General features: G+C 37.0%; 1 protein-coding gene across 1 annotated transcript in view; it reads right to left on the reverse strand.

The window, feature by feature from the left end:
- The window catches only part of LOC306860236 (unconventional myosin-IXAa-like), a 149,852-nt gene that overhangs the window by 110,611 nt on the left and 15,038 nt on the right, over nt 1-24,203 (reverse strand). The window contains exon 2 of the mRNA XM_079401829.1: nt 11,982-12,898. Within this exon, the coding sequence (XP_079257955.1) occupies nt 11,982-12,824 (843 nt within the window). The 5' untranslated portion in view covers nt 12,825-12,898. The remainder of the gene's footprint in view (nt 1-11,981; nt 12,899-24,203) is intronic.

Here is a 24,203-nt window from a genome sequence, read left to right on the forward strand (position 1 = left end):
ATACATGACAGACTATTTAGCAAAATTTTACAATAATTTTACAATTATTCTTAAAAAACAAATCCTTAAAATAAACAAGATTTGTTTATTAAAACATGATTTGAGCTTAACGGGAACAGGGGTGTGCTTAAAGGGAACCAATTATGCAAAAATGTGTTTGAACAGTTGTGTGGCCGCAGTGTGTGAAAACAACCAGCCTATAATGGTAAAAATCCACCCACTCATTTTTTTATAATCTAAAAAAAATTCATAAACAGTCTCTCAGAAAGAGCCGATTCTCGTTAACAAATAGTTACCTCACATCAGACCTTGTGATAGATACAAAAAACTTTAAATGAACATCTAAATCTAAATATCTACTAAAACTCAATAATAAAAATGCTGAATTACAGTCATAAAAGACTGTATACAAAAAGAGTTGAAACCCACCCTATATACGGTCCCATGAAATCCCCCTTTCCCCCAAATTCCATTTTATATTTTTCCAAATTCCATTTTTTCTGTTTTAATTTTTCTAGACCTTGTTTTAATGGTTAAAATTGTATTAAATCAAAAACCATGTCAAATTAATTGAAATAATGACACTTACAATTTTTTACAGCAAATTATTAAAAGTTGATCAAATAAAATTTTTAATGGCCCTATAAAATGTGTTTTATTTTTTCTCAAATTCAGTTTTATTTCACCATATTCTGTTTGCCATTAATTATCTGGTTTCCATTTTAATGGAATTTAATAATTAAAAGCATTTCTAAATATAAAGCATCTATTAGATTTTATTAAAGAAATATTGTTTCTCTTTTTTTTCCAGAAATAATGTGTTTTTCTAAAATTCTGGTAAATATTTTTTCTGGTAAATATTCCTTTAAAAATTATGTTTTAATAATTTTATTAGTAGTAGTAGTACTATCATTACATTAAGTAATCTATTCTGTTACAGTTTCTTCAAGTTAAACTGAGCTTTTATTTTGACAGGCTGCTTTTGAAGACTTAAGTTTCTATTTGTATATGATACGATGATAGTTCTTCTCAAAAGAAATGGTAAAATGCTCACGAATTGACTCTCAGAGCAGTTCTAGAGATTATGCTCATGTGTTCATGTACTGAAAACATCACAAGCATTTCTATTCATTCACACAGAGACACATTTAGGATTCATATTTAAATAGTGTTTTTGCATCTTAATATTCATAGACACTAGCCCATATCACATTTTGAGTGTACTGACCTACTTTTAATTTATCCATCCAAAATTTGTCAAATTCCATGACATTCTGCGTTCTCCAGTAAATTCCGTTTTTATGACTGGATTCCGCGATTCTGTCCACGTTTCTGCATTGTGGAAATCATATGGCCCTCCCTATGTTGTTTAAAACTTGGCTTGATTCAAAGTCATTGGGGACCTCAGAGTTTTAAAGCACTATGTTCCATTGCTCATCTATTAGTCAGCAGCACATTAAGGAGGAATGAGCTCTTCCGTTGATGGCCACGGTCTTTAAACTGCACACACCCTCAGCCCTGTTTAAACACTAGCCGTAGCCGGGGCCTAAAGATGTTGACAGGCTGCGGACACGTGTGGGAGCAGGAAGAGGAAAGCCAGACCAGACTGCAGCAGAACGTGAAGAGGAGCTTCCCAAACATATCCAGGAATGTAGCATACAGCCCCTAACAAACAGGAGATGAAAAATAAACCACACATCTCCATAAACTGTCTACCTGACACGTCTCAAACTGAGGGCAGTTTACCAGGACGAAAGACTCCCACAACTTTTTAAAAATTGCCAAATAGGGAGCTATAAAGGCTACTATAAAAGCTACTTCTAAAAGCAGTAGAACATTTGACTGTAGAATGGGAGTCTTGTTCTCAACGGAGCATTTTCAGAGCAAGGAATCCCAGAATGCATTGTGACAAGCTCAGAGAGAAATTCATCCAAGATGACAGATGAGTTGAAATGTCCAATGAGCGGTGTTCAGTGTTTACTGAAACAGATGACCGTACATATGGCAGCATTATCAGTCTAATAATTCTCCCATGATTTGACTAAATTAGCAAAGATTTCTTCAGCGGTTCTTTATCAGATCCTCAAGATGGCTTAAAGTCTAAAGAAAATTCCTACTGTATCCCTATAAAGCCTTAAATATCTTAGAAATCCAAAGAAGCCGTGTTATGAGGCTTGACAGGCCAGGGCTGGATCAGGTCCACAAACTTCTGTCCAACTCTACAGATCAGCATGATTTAGTTTGGAGCATTTGCCAACAATAAACGTAACCATTCACTCTGAACAGCAGCACACTGCCCTCACAATTCAATCAAGCGAGCTGCACAAAGTTGTATTAATGGGGTCCAAAACAACACTGGACATCAATGACCTTCATTGTATGGAGCTAGAAAAACAACGCAGAAGTAGTCATCCAGTTTGGAATGACATGAGGGCGAATTTCATTCATTTAAAACTTAATTTATTCTGCTGAAATGTAGCCAACTACTTAAGCATGAATGAAGTGTTGAAAAATCTAGATTTTAAAAATTAATGCCATTCCAAACCCATGCTTTTCTGCTTCTGTGGAACAAAAACACATTATTTTGTAGAATTTCACAGCCATTTCAACAGTTTTGGTCATTTTAGGAGAACAATATACACCATGAGAACAACAGAGTGAGAAAACAATGACAGATTTGTTTTGTTTTTTTAATTTGGGTCTGCCATCTCTTTAAATGTACACAGTTGCCCACACATTGCATAAGTGTGGTCTAAAACTGTAAACAGTACAGCTGTAGGGCTGCATTGCAGTTCTGCGCAATTGTTTCTGGTCACCACCTAAGAAACAGGTGGTGACCAGAAACACACATTAATCACATGGGGCCGGCTGGCTGCCGGGGGAGGGGGAAACCAACATACTTTAGTAAAACATCCCACTTGGAACTCTGACAAAGGAGGCCAATCTGATTAGCTGTGACGATGAGACAAACACAGGGATTCCCTCCAGTGTCCCGCTGCACGTTACAGGTATCTGTCGAGTGCACTCTGAACTCTCAGTGACCAGCATGGAAACGTCTGGCAGCAAACCGCCAATGCTAACAAAGCAATATGCAAATATTTTGCACTGTAAAAATTATATTTATAACTATGAAACACCTCTGCAGGTGACTTATGCTTCCTGCATAAAGATATATAGACATTAATGAGGGCAGACTGCAGTAGAAATGAAAAGACTGAGTGATGAGACTCAAGACAACTAAACAACACACTGGAATGTAAGCATTTAATTCATTTTCCACAAATTTCAGCTTTTGTTTCATTCTTGGTTTGAACAATAATTTTGTACAAACAAATGCCACTAAAACATGTCCAGATCACATCTCACTCCAGAATAAAAAAAAGGTCGATAAAAATTAGTAGCATAAAGTTGACAATCATCAGGATATGTTTCAGTGTGCAATAATTTTAGTGACAACTGAGCACATTTAGTAGTGATATAGTGTTGCATTTGTGACAGTATCACTCATTATAGAAATTGTGTAATATTATGATTTTCTTTTTTTAGATTAGTATAAATAAGGAATCATATAAACACAGCAAAAAGCAAGTTTTGCTCAAGACACATTTCTTACTATTAACATGGTTTTACTGCTAAATATTTATTATTCTTTGATGAATGGAAATTTCAAAAAACTAAATTTACCTTTGGAAAAAATTGAAAAATGAAAAATGAAACATTAATCTGAGAAGGCAAAAACTGTAATGGTCCAACAATAGGCGTCATTTTATGAAAGCAAAATATTTTTAATGTAGAACATACTAAACTAGTGTGCGTGTTTTCTGTTATTCAGAACTACATGACTTCATATGGTAAAATATGAAAAATGTACAAGAAATGGTTCATGGTTTGAGTGGAACGCTCTTGGGTCTGTATCTGCACTGTCATCCTATAATTGGTGACCACTTCATTAAACTGTTACACTTCAAAACAACCTACGTAAAAGTAAAATGCCCATGAAATGTGAGCCATAACTCACTACAAAAGTATCTGACCAACACAAAGACCATTACAGTTCCTTTGATGACTGTAGTGGACAGTTCAGAAGTCACAGCAGCTACACCGCAGGCAACATTCCTTAGTGACAAGAGCTTTACTCTTAGCAGGATGGTAATGCTGATCCTCTTACTGAGTGTGCTTCATATGGATAGAGGCCATAACTAAACAGGAAGTGACATGACAAGCGTCACACAAGAGCTGGTCAAAGGTGACATGGATATCTAAACAGCATCTAAAACCATGTCCTAATCAGACAACAACTCATTTTTCAGTCCGCAATCAAAGCAAAAATGCTATGTATGTACTTACAAAACCAATAAAAACAGGTTGTTCACACTGCATTCCATTCAACTTGGAAATTCTGATTTTCCTATTTTTAAAAAGCAGCAATATAACATAAGCTTTTATTTATTTGAATTACCATCATGAAGCAAGCATGTGCTTTTTTGGAACTTTCTGGCACCTATTTACTTGTATTATACTGTATGGACAGAACTATCATTTTCTACAAAATAATATAAGGGTAAATGATGGGAGAATATTCATTTATGGGGTGGCATTTCCATTTACAGTTTTAACTTAAGGTTTAAAGGTTTAAGTCAATGCTACCGTTAAACTTTTTGGTTACCAACATTCTTCAAAATATATTTTTTTGTGTTCAACAAAAGAAAGAAACTCAAACAGGTTTGGAACAACATAAGGGGGAGTGAATGATGACAGAATGTTCATTTTTGGGTGGTGTATTCTGTGTGGAGATGCTGAAGAATAATGCAAGTGTGGCCTTCAAAAACACTCATGCATTATGTGTGTATGGACAAGAAGAACATCTGTGTCTGACTAAAACTCTTTAGCATCACTAACACGTCACTAGTGATATTACAAAAACCATACAAGTACAAACTTGCGCTATTGCTAAATGCAAACATTTATATCATAATTTTTTATTTCGACATGTTTGAAAAAGCTGGAATGCGGATGTGACCTTCCTAAATTGCATGTGTGTAATTTACAAGTTCCTGTGGCTACAAAATGAGACATTGTTCAATAAAATAGGACATGCTTTTAATGTGGAGATTTATGTTTTGTGTGCTACTCGGGGAGAAAACAAAAAAAATCTCTAAAATCAATATTAAGAGAACTTATACCAGCCTTCATCACCATTCGCAATATATTAAACTACTGGTCATGCTCTCGTCACTACAAGACATGGTGTAAAAAGCTTGACTGATTTGTATAAATAAGGCACAGAAGAAAGCCATTCATTGGCATGGCCTGTGTGTTTACTATCTAACGTTCAACAATGCAATTCATGCACTGGTCTGAACATCTAGGTGAACCAAGTCAACAGTCAGGACTTTTACAACAATAATAAACCATGCCAACAATTAATGAGCTTAATGATTTGCCATTTTCTTTGTCAATTCAGTTTACAAAGTTCAGTCTTTCCAATTCTTTCTTTCCTTGTATGCAGGCACAAGTGCTTCATAAAGAAAGAAAGAAAGTTTTTCAAAAAGAAAGTGAGGCACAACCACACAGAGTGGACAAAATGTACTGCACTGAGAGAAACTGACAGTTTCTGGTGTTGGAGTAAAACCACACCAAGACCGAAGGTCTGCTGAGAGGCATGCAGGAACCCTGGGAATGCAAGCAGGATGGATCCTTTTCACAGACTGTGAGGGTTCATTTCCACAGTTATAAACATTGCAAATCTAGTTTCTAAAAAAAAGTTTTTGTTTATTTTTTTATATGTAAAGGGCATTTATAACGTTAAATTCTATTTCTATGATGTAAAAAAAAAAAAAAAAAAAGACTACTAAACTAAAAAGGATGTTTCTAATATAACGGCTGGGGGAGTGACAGGTTTTTATAGGTCCAGTAGAGAATATATTATATTATATTATATTTATATTGGTAAACTACAGAATGCAGTAATCTAGCAGAATGTTGGCTGGCCAGAAGGAGCAGCAATGTGAACCAGTTTTCATACTGACAGTCAGATGTCTGGCTCTGTGAGACTAAACAATGCATTGCGCAGCACTCAGATAAGGATTTATCAGGACACCTGCACTGCGTTTACAACAGGATTCAGTGATTTCAGTGGAGAACTGATTAAAACCAATTTTAATTGATTTGACAGATAAAGTACAGAAGAGCTGGCTTAACCTTTTCACTCTTACCACTTAAGATCCTGAATAGCTGTGACCCTACATGACAAATCTAAGCCGTGTTTGTGAGAGGTGGCATTGTACATTACCATGCTAAAATCACATCTGTGGAGAAGATTCAAGCTAAAATGTTGAAGTTAATTTTGAGGAAGTCTGTGTTAAATTTACTATTGTGACAACATGATTTATTATAAATATTTATTACATTACATGACTGGACATACCTGAGGGCTACCAAGCAATATCATGATCCAATAAACATTCACAAATTGTGCCTTATTTATTAAAAACAGCAGCCCGACAATATTTGAATGAATCCTTTATGTAATAAAAGACCATTTTTAAAAATACACATTTAGAATGTTTATATATTATGATTTGTGGATTATGTAAAAAAAAAAAAGAAAGTGCCATGAGTAAAATACTTCACATACTTGCGTTTGGATTTGTTAATGAAAAGCATTGAGTTTATTGGGAAATTGGTGGCTAATACATATGAATTTCTACGATCTCATTCATATGGTTTTCACACAATCGGTTTACGGCTCAATGACGATTAGGTTTAGAGGTGGACATTCAAAATCGCCACCTTGCAACATAGCAGTGTTTTCTCATAAACTCAGGTTGGAGTTTCCACATCATAAATTTCAAATGTAATACTGTCAGATTATTTCACGTCAACATAATTTGTCTGTATTAACAAAAAAACTAAAAACTGGACTTTTAAACCATAAAAACAAAATGATCAAGATACTGTTGGCTTTAATACATACCAGAACATTTCTGCCAGGATAATGAATACAAACATACAGTAAATCCCCCAAACTGCCGCCCCACCCAGTGCTAGCATTGATTCACAATAATCCCAGTAGCGCATTAAGACTAATGACAGTAGGTATTAAAGATTCATTATAGGAGGAACGGCCACGCTGTGACCCAGGCTGACTCTCATGTGGCTCTAGCTGGAATGTTTCTGTTGGACTGAAAAACACCAAGCCTCACTTAGGCCTGGAAACGAACCCAAGCAGCCTGCCAAACTCCCAGAGACCCTTACCTCACACACCGTCACACAATTACACAAATACCTTTAAACCCACCGACTCACCGAAGTAAACTACAGAGCTGAAGACTGTGCCAAGGTTTAGGCGAAAACTGAATTGTAGAAAATGACAGAGAAATTTAACGACCAAAAAGTTAACTACTTTTTAAACCAGAAGTCCAAATACCAAAAAATAATTATGGAAACTTTTTCAAACTTGTACTATCAGGAAAAACCGAAACCTTTCAACACACAAGGTGATTTCAAACACATTCTGTACAATTATTTGATTCTAAAAGAGGCCCATTGTGTGGCTACAACTGAAATTTCTGAATCATGAAACTGAAGTCTTTACTAACCATCTGATGCATTACAACGCAACACTTCTAAGACTAAAGATACCAGCAGCGCACAAATCCCAAGCACTGAGTCAACTCTTTCAAAATGACAGCAGAAGGTTTGTTGGATGAATAATCCTCACTACATATTAGCCAACTCATAACACAGACTCCCAACTATCAACGCTACTGCTCTGGCAGAAAGCCAGCGTGAGATGAGTCTTTGAAATTGATATTCTCACTCGAGCAGAAACGTTAAGCTTCAGAGAAGATTATACCCATAACAAAAGCCTGCTAAAGAAGAAGAAAGTGGCGTACAAATTAAAGCTCCTGCGTTTGAACTGCCAGGCAACAATTCATTGCCAATTCGAAACACATAAACGCCTTTCTAAACTTCTGTTATTATAGGTCTTGAAGAACAGGCTGCATCACATCAATGTGACTGAAAGAAAAGTTTTAAAGGGATAGTTCACCAAAAAATTAAAATTCTGTCATTAATTACTCACCCTCATGTGGTTCCAACCCCGTGAGACCTCTGTTCATCTTTGGAACACAAATTAAGACATTTTTGATGAAATCCACGAGATTTCTGACCCTGCATAGACAGCAACAGAACTACTACGTTCAAGGCCCAGAAAGGTAGTAAGGACATCGTTAAAATAGTCCATGTAACATCAGTGGTTTAACCGTAATGTTATGAATCTACGAGAATACTTTTTGTGTGTAAAGAAAACAAAAATAATGACTTTATTTAATAATTTCTTCTCTTCTGTGTCAGAAGAGAAGTCATTATTTTTGTACTGAAGAACAAAGGTCTCATAGGTTTGGAACGACATGAGGGGGAGTAAATAATGACAGAATTTTAATTTTTGGGTGAACTAACCCTTTTGTAAAAATTAAGCTTCAAATCAATGCACAGTTGATCATACATCCAGAAACATAATTATTTTCTTAAGAAATACGTGAGTGGTGCTTGGCCATGAAACCATCATAAAGTTACTGTTGTGGAGATGCCAGATATGTCTTAGGTTCTCCACCTTTAGTGCAAGTCTATGGGAAGCGCAAGTCTGATATGTTAAGTAGCCTAATACTGGACAAGCCATGTGATTTTAGGTATCACTCACGTCGGACAAATTAGTAAACACTGCTAGATAAAACATTAATACTACACACTTGTACACCAGCCTTAACTTCCTTGCACTTAAAGAGCTTCGGGCACAGAGTGTGTGTATAAACTGGCAGTATTGTCATTAGAAAAACTCACAGATGTGTCACCTCCATGTGAGTAAAGAGGAAGAGACGTCTGTGTGCTCGGCCACTCCACACGCTCTGCATTACTCAGTAATGAGCAGATTCACAATCTCACTCTGCAAACAATTAAAGCCCATCCTCTCCACTCAAGAGCCATTCAATTGTGCCAGATGGTTGGACATTAACCCATATGCTTGAACATTAGCCTTTGTGTAAGAATGCAGACGGCAAGACAAAAAGTCTGATTTTATCAAGTGTTTTAGATTGAAATAGACAATATGCACTGCATATTTTAGGCATCTCACTAATCTGACACAACCAGTTTAGTTCATAGCACTCTAATAACAAGCTTAATCTGAGAGTTAAAAAGGGAGGCTGCATAGGTGCCGTACAGGCAGGCCTGCCTTCAGGAATTGCACAATAAAATAAAGTTTTAATGAGAATGTGTGTCATTAATATTTGATGTAGTAACAATTTCATTAAAATCAATAAGGCACTCAAAGCTGTTCTGTTTTGTCAATATACTGTAGTCCCAGCTGAAGCAGCAATATATTGTGCATAAAACATTTAGCCATGACTATATATCCAGAATCTTGCCAAATAATTAACTATATTACTTGGCAGAAGATGTTTATGTTTTGAATGATTATTATTAATAATGAATGTACTTATTTATTGCACATTAGGCTATGTCTTCTATAAAATGCCAGCAAGAACATGCCAAAGCAATAGGCCACAAGAGGCAGTTGCATTGATTTTATCGTGGCCTCTTATGGTTCAAGTATGCTTTAATAAATGTGTGCAAACAAATTCTCCTGATTCCGACTTTTAACCTATCATTCTTCCAGTAACATAAAACCCTACCGGTAAACTACAGAAAATCACTGACCACAGTAACTTCATGTGCAGCATCATGTGCATCTTGGTGACAAAAGCTAAGTGGAATTCCTGGCATCACTGGAATCCACAAGAGCAGCTTTGAAACCAGTTCTTTCGGCTACATTATGACTGTAACATTGTATTGCATGACCTAGTGTATGCCTTTCTAAACTATCATCACTCAAAGAGGAGATCTAGGTTACAAAAACACACAAAACTGGAAGCAGATCAAAGAATGTGACAATTGCACACAGCACAATAACTTGGTTTATTAAAGGTGTGTCATTGAGTATTTCAAACAGAGGCTGAAGAGCAAATGGCTCTCAGACCTCAAAGGTAATGTCTCACGATTCAAAAGACTCACCAAGACAAATGACAAGTTGGCGTGACAAGTTTTTCTGTTCACACTGAAACTGAAAATGTTGCATGAAGCAACACAAACAACCATATACGCCTGACGTGTTTAATATACAGATACCAAGCATTACACGACAGGAATAGCAACCAAGCGACCGACAGAATGTCTAGACACGTCGAAGTGGGTTACGACAGAAAGTAATGTTTCCTAAAGACCAGATCATAAAGCTCAAAACTATGACTTGCTGCAAAATGGTATTAATCTTCCTGTTGTGTTCAGGTCAATTTGACCCACTCTAAATTTTCGAACCGCAAGTGGTTTACTTTTTGAACACATAGATGTGATTTGGAAGTGCTGTACAAATTTTGATATTATGTTTGTGTTAGGGTCTAATTAACCACACATTAGTTTCCATGCCAAAAATCAACACACATGAACCTATGAAATTTAAGTTTCAAAGTTCACTTAAAATGTAAGAATCCAAGGAAATTCACAGTTTTTTTTTTTATGTAATTGAGTTTTACCATCAAAAAATGACAAATGTTGCTTTTGTTTGTTAGTTTAATGGACCTCAATTGCCAGACTGTTGCAGCACAGATGAACTTATTTTACACTCGGTGGAGTCTGAAAACCAGAAAAAACAACAAATACTTCTTAGACTAAGTACAAATAATGTTAGGTACAATTTGTACCTCAGTGCGCAAATAACGACTAGAAATAGTCATGACAAAAACACTTTTATTTTGTGTCTTTGCTGCTAATTTTGAACAAAAATATGGTGTGGGTCAAACAATAAAAATAGATGTGGATTTTTAAATTTCTCATGTATTTAATATTTTGTTCTTTGACAAGTTACAATAAAGGGTTTTTGCATGAACTTTTATAGTTTTTAATTAGGGGTGCTCGGATTGATCGGCTACCGATCACTATCGGCCGATAATCGCGTTGGGATGTTTGATCGGCGGTCTCTAAAAAGGCCGATCTCAAAAAAACGATCTCAAGCTGATGACGCGCCTGCTGTGAGAGATTTGGCATGACATGCAGCGGCACCGTCTCTGTCCGGCGCGGGTGAAATAATTATAATGCTGAAGGTGAGGTATAATTCATATTCATTCATTAAATAACTTATAAAGTAATTTGAAAACCTCTCTTTTTCTCTCTCAAAATGCGCAAATGGCTTCAAATCAAATCGCGTCTGCACTGAGCTGCACGCTGAACAGTTGACAGGAACTGTCACTTGCGCAATGGAGCCAGGGTCGCGTCGTCACTATAGTTTATAAATTGCATTTTTTTTTTTTTTATTCTTGCCAGTGTTTAAACCATTCAGCGCACACACACACACACACACACACATAATGCCAGGTTCACATCCATTTGCAGTGCATATTTTTTCAGCGCTCATCATAACGGATTAGAGCGTTCACACTGCACACGGTAGCGGCCTGGCGGTGCGTTCCAGGAGCAGCAGTGCAGAGATAGTTTCCACTGCACGTGCTGAATTAAAGTAACAGTGCATTGTTTGAAGTAAATATGAACATAGATTGACACGAAAGAGTCTCCTAAGAGAGGAATTCATTCTCAAAAATGAAATTCAGGCCCTGAATAAATGTCTAAAACTCCTGATTGGAGTATCACTATAAATAATTCTACATAATAACAAGAAGGCTTTAAAAAGATAGGTATTGACAGATACTGCTTTCTGTGATCGGTAATCAGTGATAGGCCTCAAAAATCCTGATCGGAGCACCTCTATTTTTAATAGTGTTGATTTTTGGCAACAACAAAAGCTGTATCCAGTTTATGATTAATAACACCTAATAAACTTTGAAAGGACTTTCAGATACTTTCATAGGTCTATAAAAACCATTGCCAACAACCTTGTGAAATATTAAATTTATATAACAAGCTCTTACCTCCAGCACTGGTCCGGCACCCAGAATGATCTGCTCAACTCCACTAGCAAAGCCTTTCTGACTTAGAGCCGTGAGATGGTGGATCAGGAAGTTGGTGCTTTGAGTCTTGCCTGATCCACTCTCCCCAGAAATAACAATGCATTGATTCTGCTTACTCTGCAGCATAGCATGGTAGGCCACGTCCGCCACCGCATAGATGTGCGGCTCCAGCTTGCCAAGCTGGTGATTATCGTACATCTTGACATATTTGGGGTTATAGATAGGAAGGAACTTGAAGGGGTTGATGACTATGAGGATGCTGCCCACATAGGTGTAGATCTTCTCCTGTTTGAAGCGACTGCGCAGGTTGTCCAGCAGAGTCTTCTCATTGAGATCCGGCAGGTTACAAAGGTCATCGAAGTCCTTCGGCAAGGGCTGCGGCAGGAAGCCCCGCTCCACCATGCGCCGCCGCTCTTCTGTGACCTGTAGCCACATCTGCAAGTTGCCGTAGTGGATGGAGCCATCGAGGTTCTTCTCTCGCAGCAGGAAGCGGTAGTCCTCGCTGCTGAAGCGGTTCTCCAAGGCCATGCGAGGCCACAGCATCATCCGTTGGACGGGACAGTCGGTAGGGTTGAGGATCCATTCTTCCCCGCCAAACTCCTTCACTTCTGCCAGGACGTAGCATTTTGTCCGATCTAGCTGCAGCCGATCAATGACCTGCTCGATGACCTCCGCGGCCGAAGTGATCTTACGGGCGGTGACGGGGCAGTAGATGGTGCCCTCGGCGATGACCCCTGGGTAGATGCGCAGGGTGAACTCAGAGTCCTCAAAGCGTCGTCTCCCGCCAACATCATGAACACTCATATTGGAGCAGCAGTTTCCATCAGCACTCACTGTACATCCTTCAAACGGGCCAGTACTGCTTCAAGACATTACAACTGCCAGAGAAAGAAAGAGAGACAATGAGAATAAGAACATAAAAAATAATATTAGTGCTCAACTGGGTTTTTCAGTGGTTGATAACAATATCTATTAATTATGAGAGACAACACAATATTTTGAAAAGCTGTTGAACAGTAATTTCACACAATATTTAGTCATAAAAATGTGAAAGCACTAAATGCCCATAAATTTTAGAGCTAACCCTGCTCGTAATCAAGTAGGCAAAGCTATCAGCTGATCTCAAAATATTGCCCAATTAATCTGTCTGTGCCTCATAGCCCAAAAATATTGCAAGCCTAATAACAGGGGTTGGACAATGAAACTGAAACACTCGCAAATATAGTGTTGGATTAGGGCTGGGTGATAGGACCTAAAATCAAAACCTCGATTACGATTATTGAACAATTATTTTTATTTATTTATTTAGAAATTATTTCATCATGCCTCTCACGTGCGAGACTCTGCAAAAGAGGGGAGCACAACAGTCATACATGTCCGTATAGTGCCAACTACACATGCGGTAAGTATCTTTTTATGGGGAAAATATTATTAGGATAAAAAAAAAAAAAAAAACGAAATAACTGACATGGGAAAATTACATCAGTTAGAGGTTCTGAATTTCAGTTTCAATTTTTTACGATTAATTGTCCAGCCCTGTGTTGGATGTTTCGTGACCATATGCGTGGCCTGGTGGCGAGTCTTCACTGATTTACATTCCATGAGGAAGGGCAGTGTATGAAGGCTGAATTAGCAGAGCAATAGCAATGCTACTGTAATCCACACAACCTAATGGGAGACGTATCAGAGTTCAAAGGAGGACAAATTGTTGGTGCGTGTCTTGCCGGTGCACCTGTGACCAGGACACCGGTCTTTGTGGTGTATCAAAAGCCATGGTATCCAGGGTAATGTCGACATACCACCACGAATTTCAAACCACATCCAACATTAGTAACTGTCAACGCATGAGGAAGCGGTCTAAAAAGGACTTTATGCAAAAAACATAAAACCATAGCTGGACAACTCACTGCAGAATTAAATGTGCATCTCAAATCTATTGTTTCCAACAAGCCTGTTCATTAGGAGCTCCACAGGGTCAATATTCATGGTTAGGCTGTCATAGCCAAAACTTTGGTCACTAGTGTCAATGGCAAATGTCAGTTTCAGCAGTGCAAATCTTGGCCTGTGGACAATTTGAAACATGCATTGCTCTCTAATGAGTCCACCTTCACTGGCTGTGTGGAGAAGCCCCAAAGAAGCTTACCCACCCAGACTGTTGCGTGCACTGTTTGGGCAGCAATATCAGATGGGCACGTCCCTGGCAAGAAATATCGAACCATTCTGGAAGACCATGTGCTCCCAATGGTTAAAATATTGTACCCTGAATGTGATGCCATGTATCAGGATGATAATACACAAATATACACAAAAGAACTGGTGACAGAGTGTTTTGACGATGATGACAGTGAAGGTGAACATCTCCCATGGCCTGCACAGTCACCAGATCTGAATATTATTTAATCACTTTGGGGTGTTTAAGAGGAAGGAAACAAGGAAACGTTTTGGTCCACCAGCATCACGTAGTGACCTGGCAGCTGCTCTGGAAGAGGAATGGCTCAAAATCACTCTAGCCACTGTGCAGGACTTGTATCTGTCATTCCTAAAACAAATTGATGCTCTTTTGGCAGCAAAAGGCGGCAGTAATAAATTACTGTGGTCTAAAATAAGTTGTTTCATTGTCCAACTCCTGTAAACGCCCTTGACACCAACAACATACAATGCTTTTGTGAAATGTAGAGGTATATCTCACAAGCAAATATATCACTACTGCAATAATAAATGCATGTACACAAGTAACAAGTTTTCACTAAGGACACATGATATATCTGTAACCTCACTGGTATCGCCCACCATTAGCATTAGTAAGACCAACGATCAATTTAACCAATATTCGTTTTTTTTGTCATTTTTTTTCTACGTAATCAGTTACCAGTTATTTAAAAAATAAAAATAAATCAAATTATACGAATGAATGTGCGTTCATCAAGACGTAACAGTGTTTCGGGGATATTTGAATTACAAATTTTCAAAACAGCCATGCATTCTGAAGAGAGAAACAGATTACAATACAACTTTGCATAAATAGTATGCATGCAGTCTTATTTTTTTTCATCATCCATCAAACACGCTATGAATTTCCAGACATTGCAAAACATACATTCCTGTCTGGATATCGAGCTATTGTGTATTCATAGACATGTTTCTCTTTTAGCAAGAGTACACTAATTAAGTCAATAATCCCACTCATAATTTCACAAAACTAACAAACCAAAAGATAAAAGTTAAACGATTAGCTACAGTTTTTAAGTGATTAAAACAGACTGATTTAAGAGTTACTATCAAGAATGGGCAGAGTTGTGTTTCAAAACACACTGGGTCACTATCTGCTCTCAACAGAGCACAGAAAATCAGCCGGCTGCCAAAATCACCAGCTGCCACCTTCTCCAACAGACACACAATAACTTGATTCACAACATCCACTTAATAATGCCTGAATAGTCTCCAAGGGTTACTATTCATTATAGAAGCACTGTGTACACTGACGCAAAATAAAAACATGGTAATTGCTTTGTTAAATTACTATACAAACGGTACATAAATGTCACTGTTTAACATAATACATCTGATTTAGCTATAAACGCCCAATAAACTAGTTAATTTACTGAAATAACACCCACAGACCTTTGATTTGTTTGAAGCTAAACAAATCATGACTCTACCTTCAGTCTTCACACAATCTGATGTGTTATTTCAGCTGAGGGCACAGGCTATCTTTGAAAAAACAACTCAAACACTAGCAGGCTTCGGTGTTTCAATACAGGAGCCCGTTCAGGAGCAGGGTTTTATTTATTTGTGCTTGTGAGGTCAATGTGGCTCCTGTCTGCTGGTGCCCGTCTCTCATCAGGAGCCAATGAGCCCCCCTCTTGTGTGGCTGAGACTGATATCTGGAGTCCAGCCAGCACTCTCAGGTGCAGAGACAGGTCTCACTGAGGTCTCTGTTCAGTCCTCCATAGTAATGCTATTGATATAACAGACACAATCTACACTGGGACATTTGCAGCAATGGGCTTGTATTTAGACACCTTTTAAACATCAGGATTGTTTTAGGGCTTAACTGCAGTCCAAGACTTGTTCAAGTAGAATGTTTGGATACCATTTGTGGAAAAATAGCTGTTAAGGAAATGGATACCAGAGAGTGTTATGGCAAAACTAACAGATCCTATCATCCTGTAGCTGGTTTACAATACACTAGGAATACTTGCATAGCTTTTGTGTACTGTGCAGGACATTAACCGCATGTGAAAAGCATGCAAAATGCAAATAATAATATTATCCAATGCTGCTTAATTTACTTATGGGCCACATTGAGATCCTCATATCTCTGAAACTGAATCACATTGAGATACAGGCATGCAAACTTCAGAAAATAAGTGTTTTTGTTTTGGGGTTTTTGTCCATATTTTTGAATGGTCACTTGGCATATAATGCAATAAGTAAGACTAAAGTCAACTAATTTTAAGTCTTTTTTTTAAGTTTCTGAAATGTGGTAGATTTGACAGTATTAATATACATATTTCACACTAATAATTGATTTAAAATCTCAAAAGTAATATCTATCTGCTGCATATTATAATGTTTTAATATTTTAAATATTATTTTATATTTTAATCAATATTATAATGTAACAGTCTTAGAGACCGTTAACACTACTTTCACATTATTTAAAATGTAGTGATTTTATTTTAATTTGTTTAGAAATTATTTTTATTTATTGGATAACATGACAATAATTATCAACTAAATGGTATTACACAGATTTTCAACATTAATGCACTGCACAAATGAAAGGTACACTGCACTATGACATGCAGAAAATATATACTGCATATTGTACATAGTGAGCATATATATTCTCATAAAAGTGTGTGCAGTGTGTCATCATATTGAATATTCTATTATTAAATTAAATATAATTATCTAAAAATGCAGTAACAAATGTGTCTATTTTTTAACAAAAATGCACACTAAATATACTATATCAAAAGACTACATCATACTTTCTGATTTATGGCTCACAACACAGAATAAAATGAACATGCACTCACAAACACTCATGTCCACCTCAGTGCGCTCTGTAATGCCTAACCAGATTGCATAAGGAGCCATAAGGAGAGTATTAGAGGTGCACTACGCTGAGCTCTCGGAGGATTTGGGGACCTCGCAGCAGAGCAGATGGCCAGCACACTACTTAAAGGATAGCAACAGATTTAGAGGAAGATTCTGCTCCTGGGTCCACGCTGCACCTTATTTATGATACCAGCTCAATCAACTAATGGCTGCAGCCTGAGGACATCAGGAACTTCACACTTCACAGTCTAGATCTAGTCAAAAAGAAACCACATATTTAAGAAATTTCAAGAAAGGAGAGGATATGAATTGTTTTCCAAACAAACACAGGTTGGTTCACATAGTAGACGTAACAGAAATTGAGGCTGACAAACTTGGTGATGTTCTATAATCTTCCTTTAGCATCATCAGGGCATTCTTGAACAAAATAACTTGATGTGGACAGTGAGGGTTTCGGCCTGTGATCAAGAGTGTGAATCACTTGGCAGGAATTTGTAACCAATCTTTATCATGTGAAGGCTTTCTGAAGCATGTCCTTGAAAATGCATGAGAGGTGTTGTAACTTTCATGGACAGTGGATGAGTGTGGTTGGTAAAGCTGGAGGCTTCTGGGACCCAAACAAATATTAAACAAATATAACATGCAAATTATATTTTAAAGAAAACAAAGCCTATTTTGTACCATTTAATACAACAATGTTACTGTATTACTACAGCAATAATAATATGATGAGAATCACCTTTAAAAATAATTATGCAGTCAGTTTATGGAAGTAAAAAAAAACCCAAATCCTATTCATTTTCTATGTAGGAGAATTGACTTGATAACTTTTAAAAGACACAAGCAATGAGGTTGTTATTAATGGACAATTTTACTGTATACTTACAAGCCAACAGCCTATAATATATTTCAACATATTTTTCAAACAATCGTATTTAACGATTCTGCGTAAAAATATGCACCAATCAGAAAAAAGTAAATCATGCCAAAACTATATACTAACCACTTAAATATTTGTCTAGGCTATATATACACACAAACATGCATCTTTTGCAATAACTATAATATTTTTGCTTCTATATACACAATATTAACAGAGACAGTTTTATATTTATCCATATAAATATAAATAATATATAATGATTATGTCATTCACTTCACAGTGCTTCATGGGATTGTAGTTCTTTCCCTCACTAAAATTATAAGTATACAAATTTATGGTGTGTGTGCCCACCAAAAAGGAATTAAATTATTATATTATTAATTATTTAGTTAATTCATTCAATCCTGGCTTATTCCTCTCAACGTATCTTCTTCCAGAAACAAACAGTAGCCGCGATGAACCGACTATCCTCACGCTTTGTTTACGTTAATTAGTAGATTAAACAAAGTAAATGCAAAGACGTGAATTTGCACCGGGCGATGCGATTCCCATGAACAAGCCATATACGCCTGCAAACACGTCTTCCGTGCAAGTTGAAAATTTGCATGAGGTGTTGTCGCACAAGCCAATCGGCAAAGAGCTTGGCACATTCCAGCAATAGCGCGATGAGAATATTTGCTTCGTGCTTGGTGTGCACACACCATTAGATTGTTTTTCCAATTTTCAATCACCTCATAGCTGGCTGGTTTGATTCATAGCTTATAACTCTTAAAGATTTTTTCTTTAATCATTATGGGAAAAATGAATGGGAAAAATTCTGGAACCAAGGCCGCTGAAAAAGTGGCGGGCACTGGTGCACTCTATATGTATATAAAAACTAAACTTTTTTAACTTTAGGGTGGAATATGAGCTGGAGACTTTATCGTGAGATATACCAAACCTTAATTCTATGTGGGCTTAGTTATGACCTACTGTTCTGAAACGGTGAACCTGAAGGAAACTCCAAACCATCTATCCTCCACAACCAGCTCGGTGACTCATTTGCAGGACACTTGGAGACAGAACTCCATTGAAACAAAACTGCCACGTCTATGGCACTGCAAGTCAATTAGTCAAACAGTCCCTTTGTTCCAAACCTCAACGCTGCTTGAGATCTTTTGCAGGGTAACAGTTCCTGGAGCAGTTATCCCTGATTATGAAGGCAAGAATGTCAATACAATAAGAGCATATGATCTCAACACTGGCCAATCAGCAGAGAGCATAGAGACCGAAGTATGTATGCAGTTGAAACAGGGACTAATGAGGCATGGAGGACCAACTGTTCCTGCCTGAACATACAAGCCTACGTTGTACTGTTTTTACAAGCACTTAGAAGTCACTGTAAGAGTCAATAATGTTCTGAGAGAGCAGGAAAGAGGAAATCACACTTTTAAACGCACAGAAACATCAATGAGACAAACCCTCAAAAATGCAGAGGACAAACATCCATAATCCCAATATGTTCACTGCCTCTGGGCTTGGGCTTATTGCTGGTAATAAGCAAAGATATACCGCTGCAAAACAAACATGTTTCAAAGTAAAGGAAGGGGACTGTTTCATAGGACTGCTGCCAAAAATAAAGACACAAGGGAAAATATGCTGAACATAAAGTGAGGGAAAATATGTATTACTTTTGAGAAGCACTTACACAACATCCAAAACATGTATACAACCTAGAAGTCATCCAGCTGAAGCGGTCTTTAGAGGGATAGTTTACCCAAACAAATAAGATAAAATTCCAAGAATGTAATGAAATATTTAAGGGTAAACAGGGTAAAAACATTTTTTAAATCAGTCACTGAAACCTAAATCTTTGGAGTAACCTTGCCCCTCTCAATGTCCATGTTATCACCGACTTGCATCATGTCAGAGTTCTGCAACGATGACGTATTTTTGTAGGCCAACCCGGAAGTTAAAATGAATTTTTCTGAAGCCTAAATACAATCTCCAGAAGTAGAAAAAGTTAAAGGCTTTAAACAAACTACACCATGGTCGCATTACTTCAACGTCACCGCCATTAATCTTCTGGCAACTCTTACAGTCTTTTCCCTGAAAGTTTGAGTTAGAATAGTTTTCAAGAGCATGAAAATAAACACAACGAGGCTTGAAAGCAGACTTGTGAGTAGATGAGTTTTCCTGCTTAGTTTAATGATGTTTAAATGTCCCTCCTTAGTCCAATGTAGCCACTTTTTAGCAACTGACCTTTGTAAGACAAGAAAAAGCTTAAAAAATCATAATGGTGTATTACTAATGTAGCTTAAGCATAATCCCATTAAACAAATGCACTGACTTCAGTATAACTGAGCTGGAAGTGCAAACTCATGCCAAATCATTTGCGGGTTTTGGCCTACAAAATACATCATGCTTGCTGTTGTTTATTCAAACTTTTACGATGCTTGGATCTGTGGTCACCATCCACTTTCACTGTATGTAAAAAGAGCAGCGTAGACATTTTCATAAATAACTCTTGTGTTCAACATATTTCTTAAAATGCCTTTTGAAGGTCTCATGATCATAATATTACAGTTTAAATATGCATCTAACTCTGTGGGACTCAAGAACATGACCAAATCTTCGTGTTAGAGGGACATATCAGTAATGAAGACAGGGCTATGCAGAGGCACAGGATTGGACACTTTACACCAGAGGATGAGACTGGGCTCATGCAGGGGTCTGTCTGGGAAAGGACCGGGTGAGAGCAGTGAGGCCCAGGCTGTCTTGGAGATAATGCAGGACTGCAGGATGAGATAATTACTCAGATAATGAGCCACTGGCAGCTGGCCCTTTGATTTATGACAGGGGTAGAGGGGTAAAAGAGGCCTGGGAGGGCATACCGGTTCAGGCACCAACTCGCCCCATGGACATACTCCCCTCACAGATGTCTGTGTAATTACAGGCCAAGCCTGCAGTCAAACAGCCACACATGTTCAGAGATGAGAGCTTGGGCTACTGAAGATCTCGCCTACAGCTAGCCACACTAAGAGGCGGCAATGACCTTGTCTGGGCAATTTCTAAGGGCACTGACAGCCAAATGACCACAGACGTAATAGACAGCTAGCACAAGTATATCACTTGAAAGACTTGAAAGAAATATATATATACATAAAAAGGAAAATATTAAAATATACTGTATAAATATGCAACAATTTACCTACATAAAATCAGATTTATTCATAGAAATAAATCAAACTTACAAGTCATGATATAAGAAAGGAATAACAAAACTAGTCTAAAACCTAAAGGTCAAATTAAAAAGCTAATTACAATTATTCCAATATTCATAACGATGCTTAATGTTATATTGCCATGAAAACAAGCATCTAACTTTTTACACGTTTCCTTAAATTCAGGCATAATAATACTTGCTTATATACTATCAGTCAAAAGTAATGAATAATTAAGATTTCCAATGTTTGTGAAATAAGCCTCATGCTCACCAAGGCTGCATTCATTTGATCAAAAATACAGTAGAAACAGCACTGTGAAATATTATTACAAACTATAAAAACTAAGTTTTCATTTCTAAAATATACTTTTAAAATGTTATTTATTTCTGAGATGGCAAGGCTTCTGAATGTTCCACAGTTTTCAAATAAATCTGTAAAATCTATAAAATAACATTTTAAAAGTATATTCACATAGAAAACAATACTTTTAAATTGTAATAACATTTCATAATATTACTGTTTTTACTGCATCAAATAAATGCAGCCTGGATATGCATAAAAAAAATCTTGATGATTCCACACTTCTGACCTGTGGTATACAGCATAAAAAAAGATGGATAATTGTATTACTGAAGAACCAGATATGCAAAAAGGCTGCACAATTTGAATCGCAAAAAATAAACATTGATATTATCTGCTTAAAATATTGGCATGAAAAACAGTCTCTGTCTTCATTAACCACTAACTCATCAGATCCTCCATATCTCATATCTGCTTTACTAGATATTGACAGTCAATAATAACAAATGCGGCTGAAATGTATTATGCATTTCACAGAGTAACCAACGCAAGCATATGTTGCTATATCGAGCTCAATTAACCCAGATGAGAAAGCAGGGCAGCTGTACTGATAAGCATCCGAGTGAAACAAAGAACAGAGCCATGTGTGTAACACTGTAACCTGCCTACAGGGCCTTACTTGTGTTCATAAGATACAGATACAATATTTCTGCAGGCCTCCAGGCAAATGATCATTAATTAAGGGGAACTAGAGATTTCCTGAGCTGAGAGTGAAAAATCCATTTCCACATACTACACATAACGCGTTGAAAAAGTAATGCATTACAGTAACGGATTACTTTTTGTTGTAACGCAGTATTGTAAGACATTACTAATCAATTTTCAGGAATATTTTACTCGGTACGTGTTCAGTAACGCTTGAGTTACAACACACTTTTAGTCCAATTTTTTATTTTTTTATTTAAAAGTCCGGCTCCGACTTTTTTTATGTCCCTAGGGCCGGGCTTCGGGACAATATTCACGTCATAGTTCAGACGTGGGCCTGTTTTAGGCTTCTCCTTATCTTTATATTTTAGACATCCATCAATTATTGATGAAAAAACAATTGCCGCACTGGTGGAAACAACACGAGTCTGTGCTGCCGCGACTGTCAAGAGCGGTTCGACGGTGTTTAGTGTCCCGCAGCAGCAGCGAGCCGTCAGCACAGCTGAAGAGTTCTGCTTCAAATACACGCAATAAAGCAAAATCCCCAGCAAAAGTAATTACCATGAATGTGTCCGCGGGAAATAGTAAGGATTCGCCATCTCCTCATTAGACGCGCCTTTAGAGAGAAGTGCATCTTCACGGATAACGATTATATTAAATAGTTTTTGTTTTCATTTTTATTTATTTCATTAAGTAGTAATTTAAAGCTTTCTATTGATATATTTATCATGTCTGTGAGGCATGTATTCGCTGCCTTTCGGTTCATTTTTGTGAAGCGCTCCTGTTCAAGATAAAACCACGACGTTTTGTTGATATTGTGAATGCACACAAATAAAAGTAGACCCTTTACAGTTACGAATGATGTATTACTCTTACCTTTATGAGCAAAAATTACTGCGTAAGTTGTTTCCATTGAAAACAAATTGCAATTGATTGCGCTGGTGCTTCCATGTCCTGTGCTTTAGCTTCCACTCTCCACACAAACTACTGGATGCAGCGCACATTTATCTAGGTTTAACGTTTAAACATTGTTATATGCTTGAACTGTTTTAGTATATGCGTTTTAGTATAAAAATATTAGATTTTATTTTAAATCATGATGATTTGAGAAGGCTAAATTGATCAAACATAAACTATGATCAGCCTGCCGGTCTGCCACTGGCCGCTTGGTCGCTACTTTAAGAAAGAAAAAACATATTTAATGCTCCAAACGTTTTTTCTAAATGAACTTAATAAAAAGCCAGAATGAAATATAAACACTTTGCCATTAGGGCAGGGCTCTAGTACATTTTGTCATTTTAGTATGTTAAGTTCTACTTCTGTAGATATTTTGGTGAAAGTAACTGAAAAGTAATACAGGAGTCATGTAACGCATTACAATTCTGAGACAGTAATATTGTAAGGTAAGGAATTACTTTTAAATAACAGTAACAAGTAATCTGTAATGTACTACAGTTTGGAAGTAACTTGCACAACACTGTTCATAACACTTTATATTTGGACCAGAAAAATTTAACCTTTCATATCAGAGGTAAAATCTCAATATGGGCCGAAGGGGGAGGAAAAAAAACGAGTTGGATGTTTATCTCAAAAGCCTGTTTCAGATTGTGAAGATGATACGCAAGGTTTGTTTATGACAATAAAGATTTTGGGGGGTTTTGTTGTGAATTCCAACAGCAAAGTTAGAATTCAGGATCTTGCCCAGAGCTGCTGGTGTTCTGAAAGTAGTCCAGCAGATAAGCCTTTATTTTCCACAGATGGAGCAATGGATGATGATCCAACCATCGCATAAAATTTCCTCTGCAAGGTAAAGGTGGTTATTTTTAAGGTTAGACATTTGACTGAATTTGATTAAATGTTTACATAAGATGATATTTTGAAGAATATTTTTTTCTGAAATGCAATGGAGTCTAAAAAAAACAGGTGGGAAAAAGTTATCAGAACTTTCATTTTTGGGTGAACTTTTTTGAAGTTTTTTATAGCTTTATCCAGACAGGACATAGACAGCAGGCAGGAAATCAT

Source organism: Barbus barbus, assembly GCF_936440315.1.
Source record: "Barbus barbus genome assembly, chromosome: 1".
Taxonomy (NCBI): domain Eukaryota; kingdom Metazoa; phylum Chordata; class Actinopteri; order Cypriniformes; family Cyprinidae; genus Barbus; species Barbus barbus.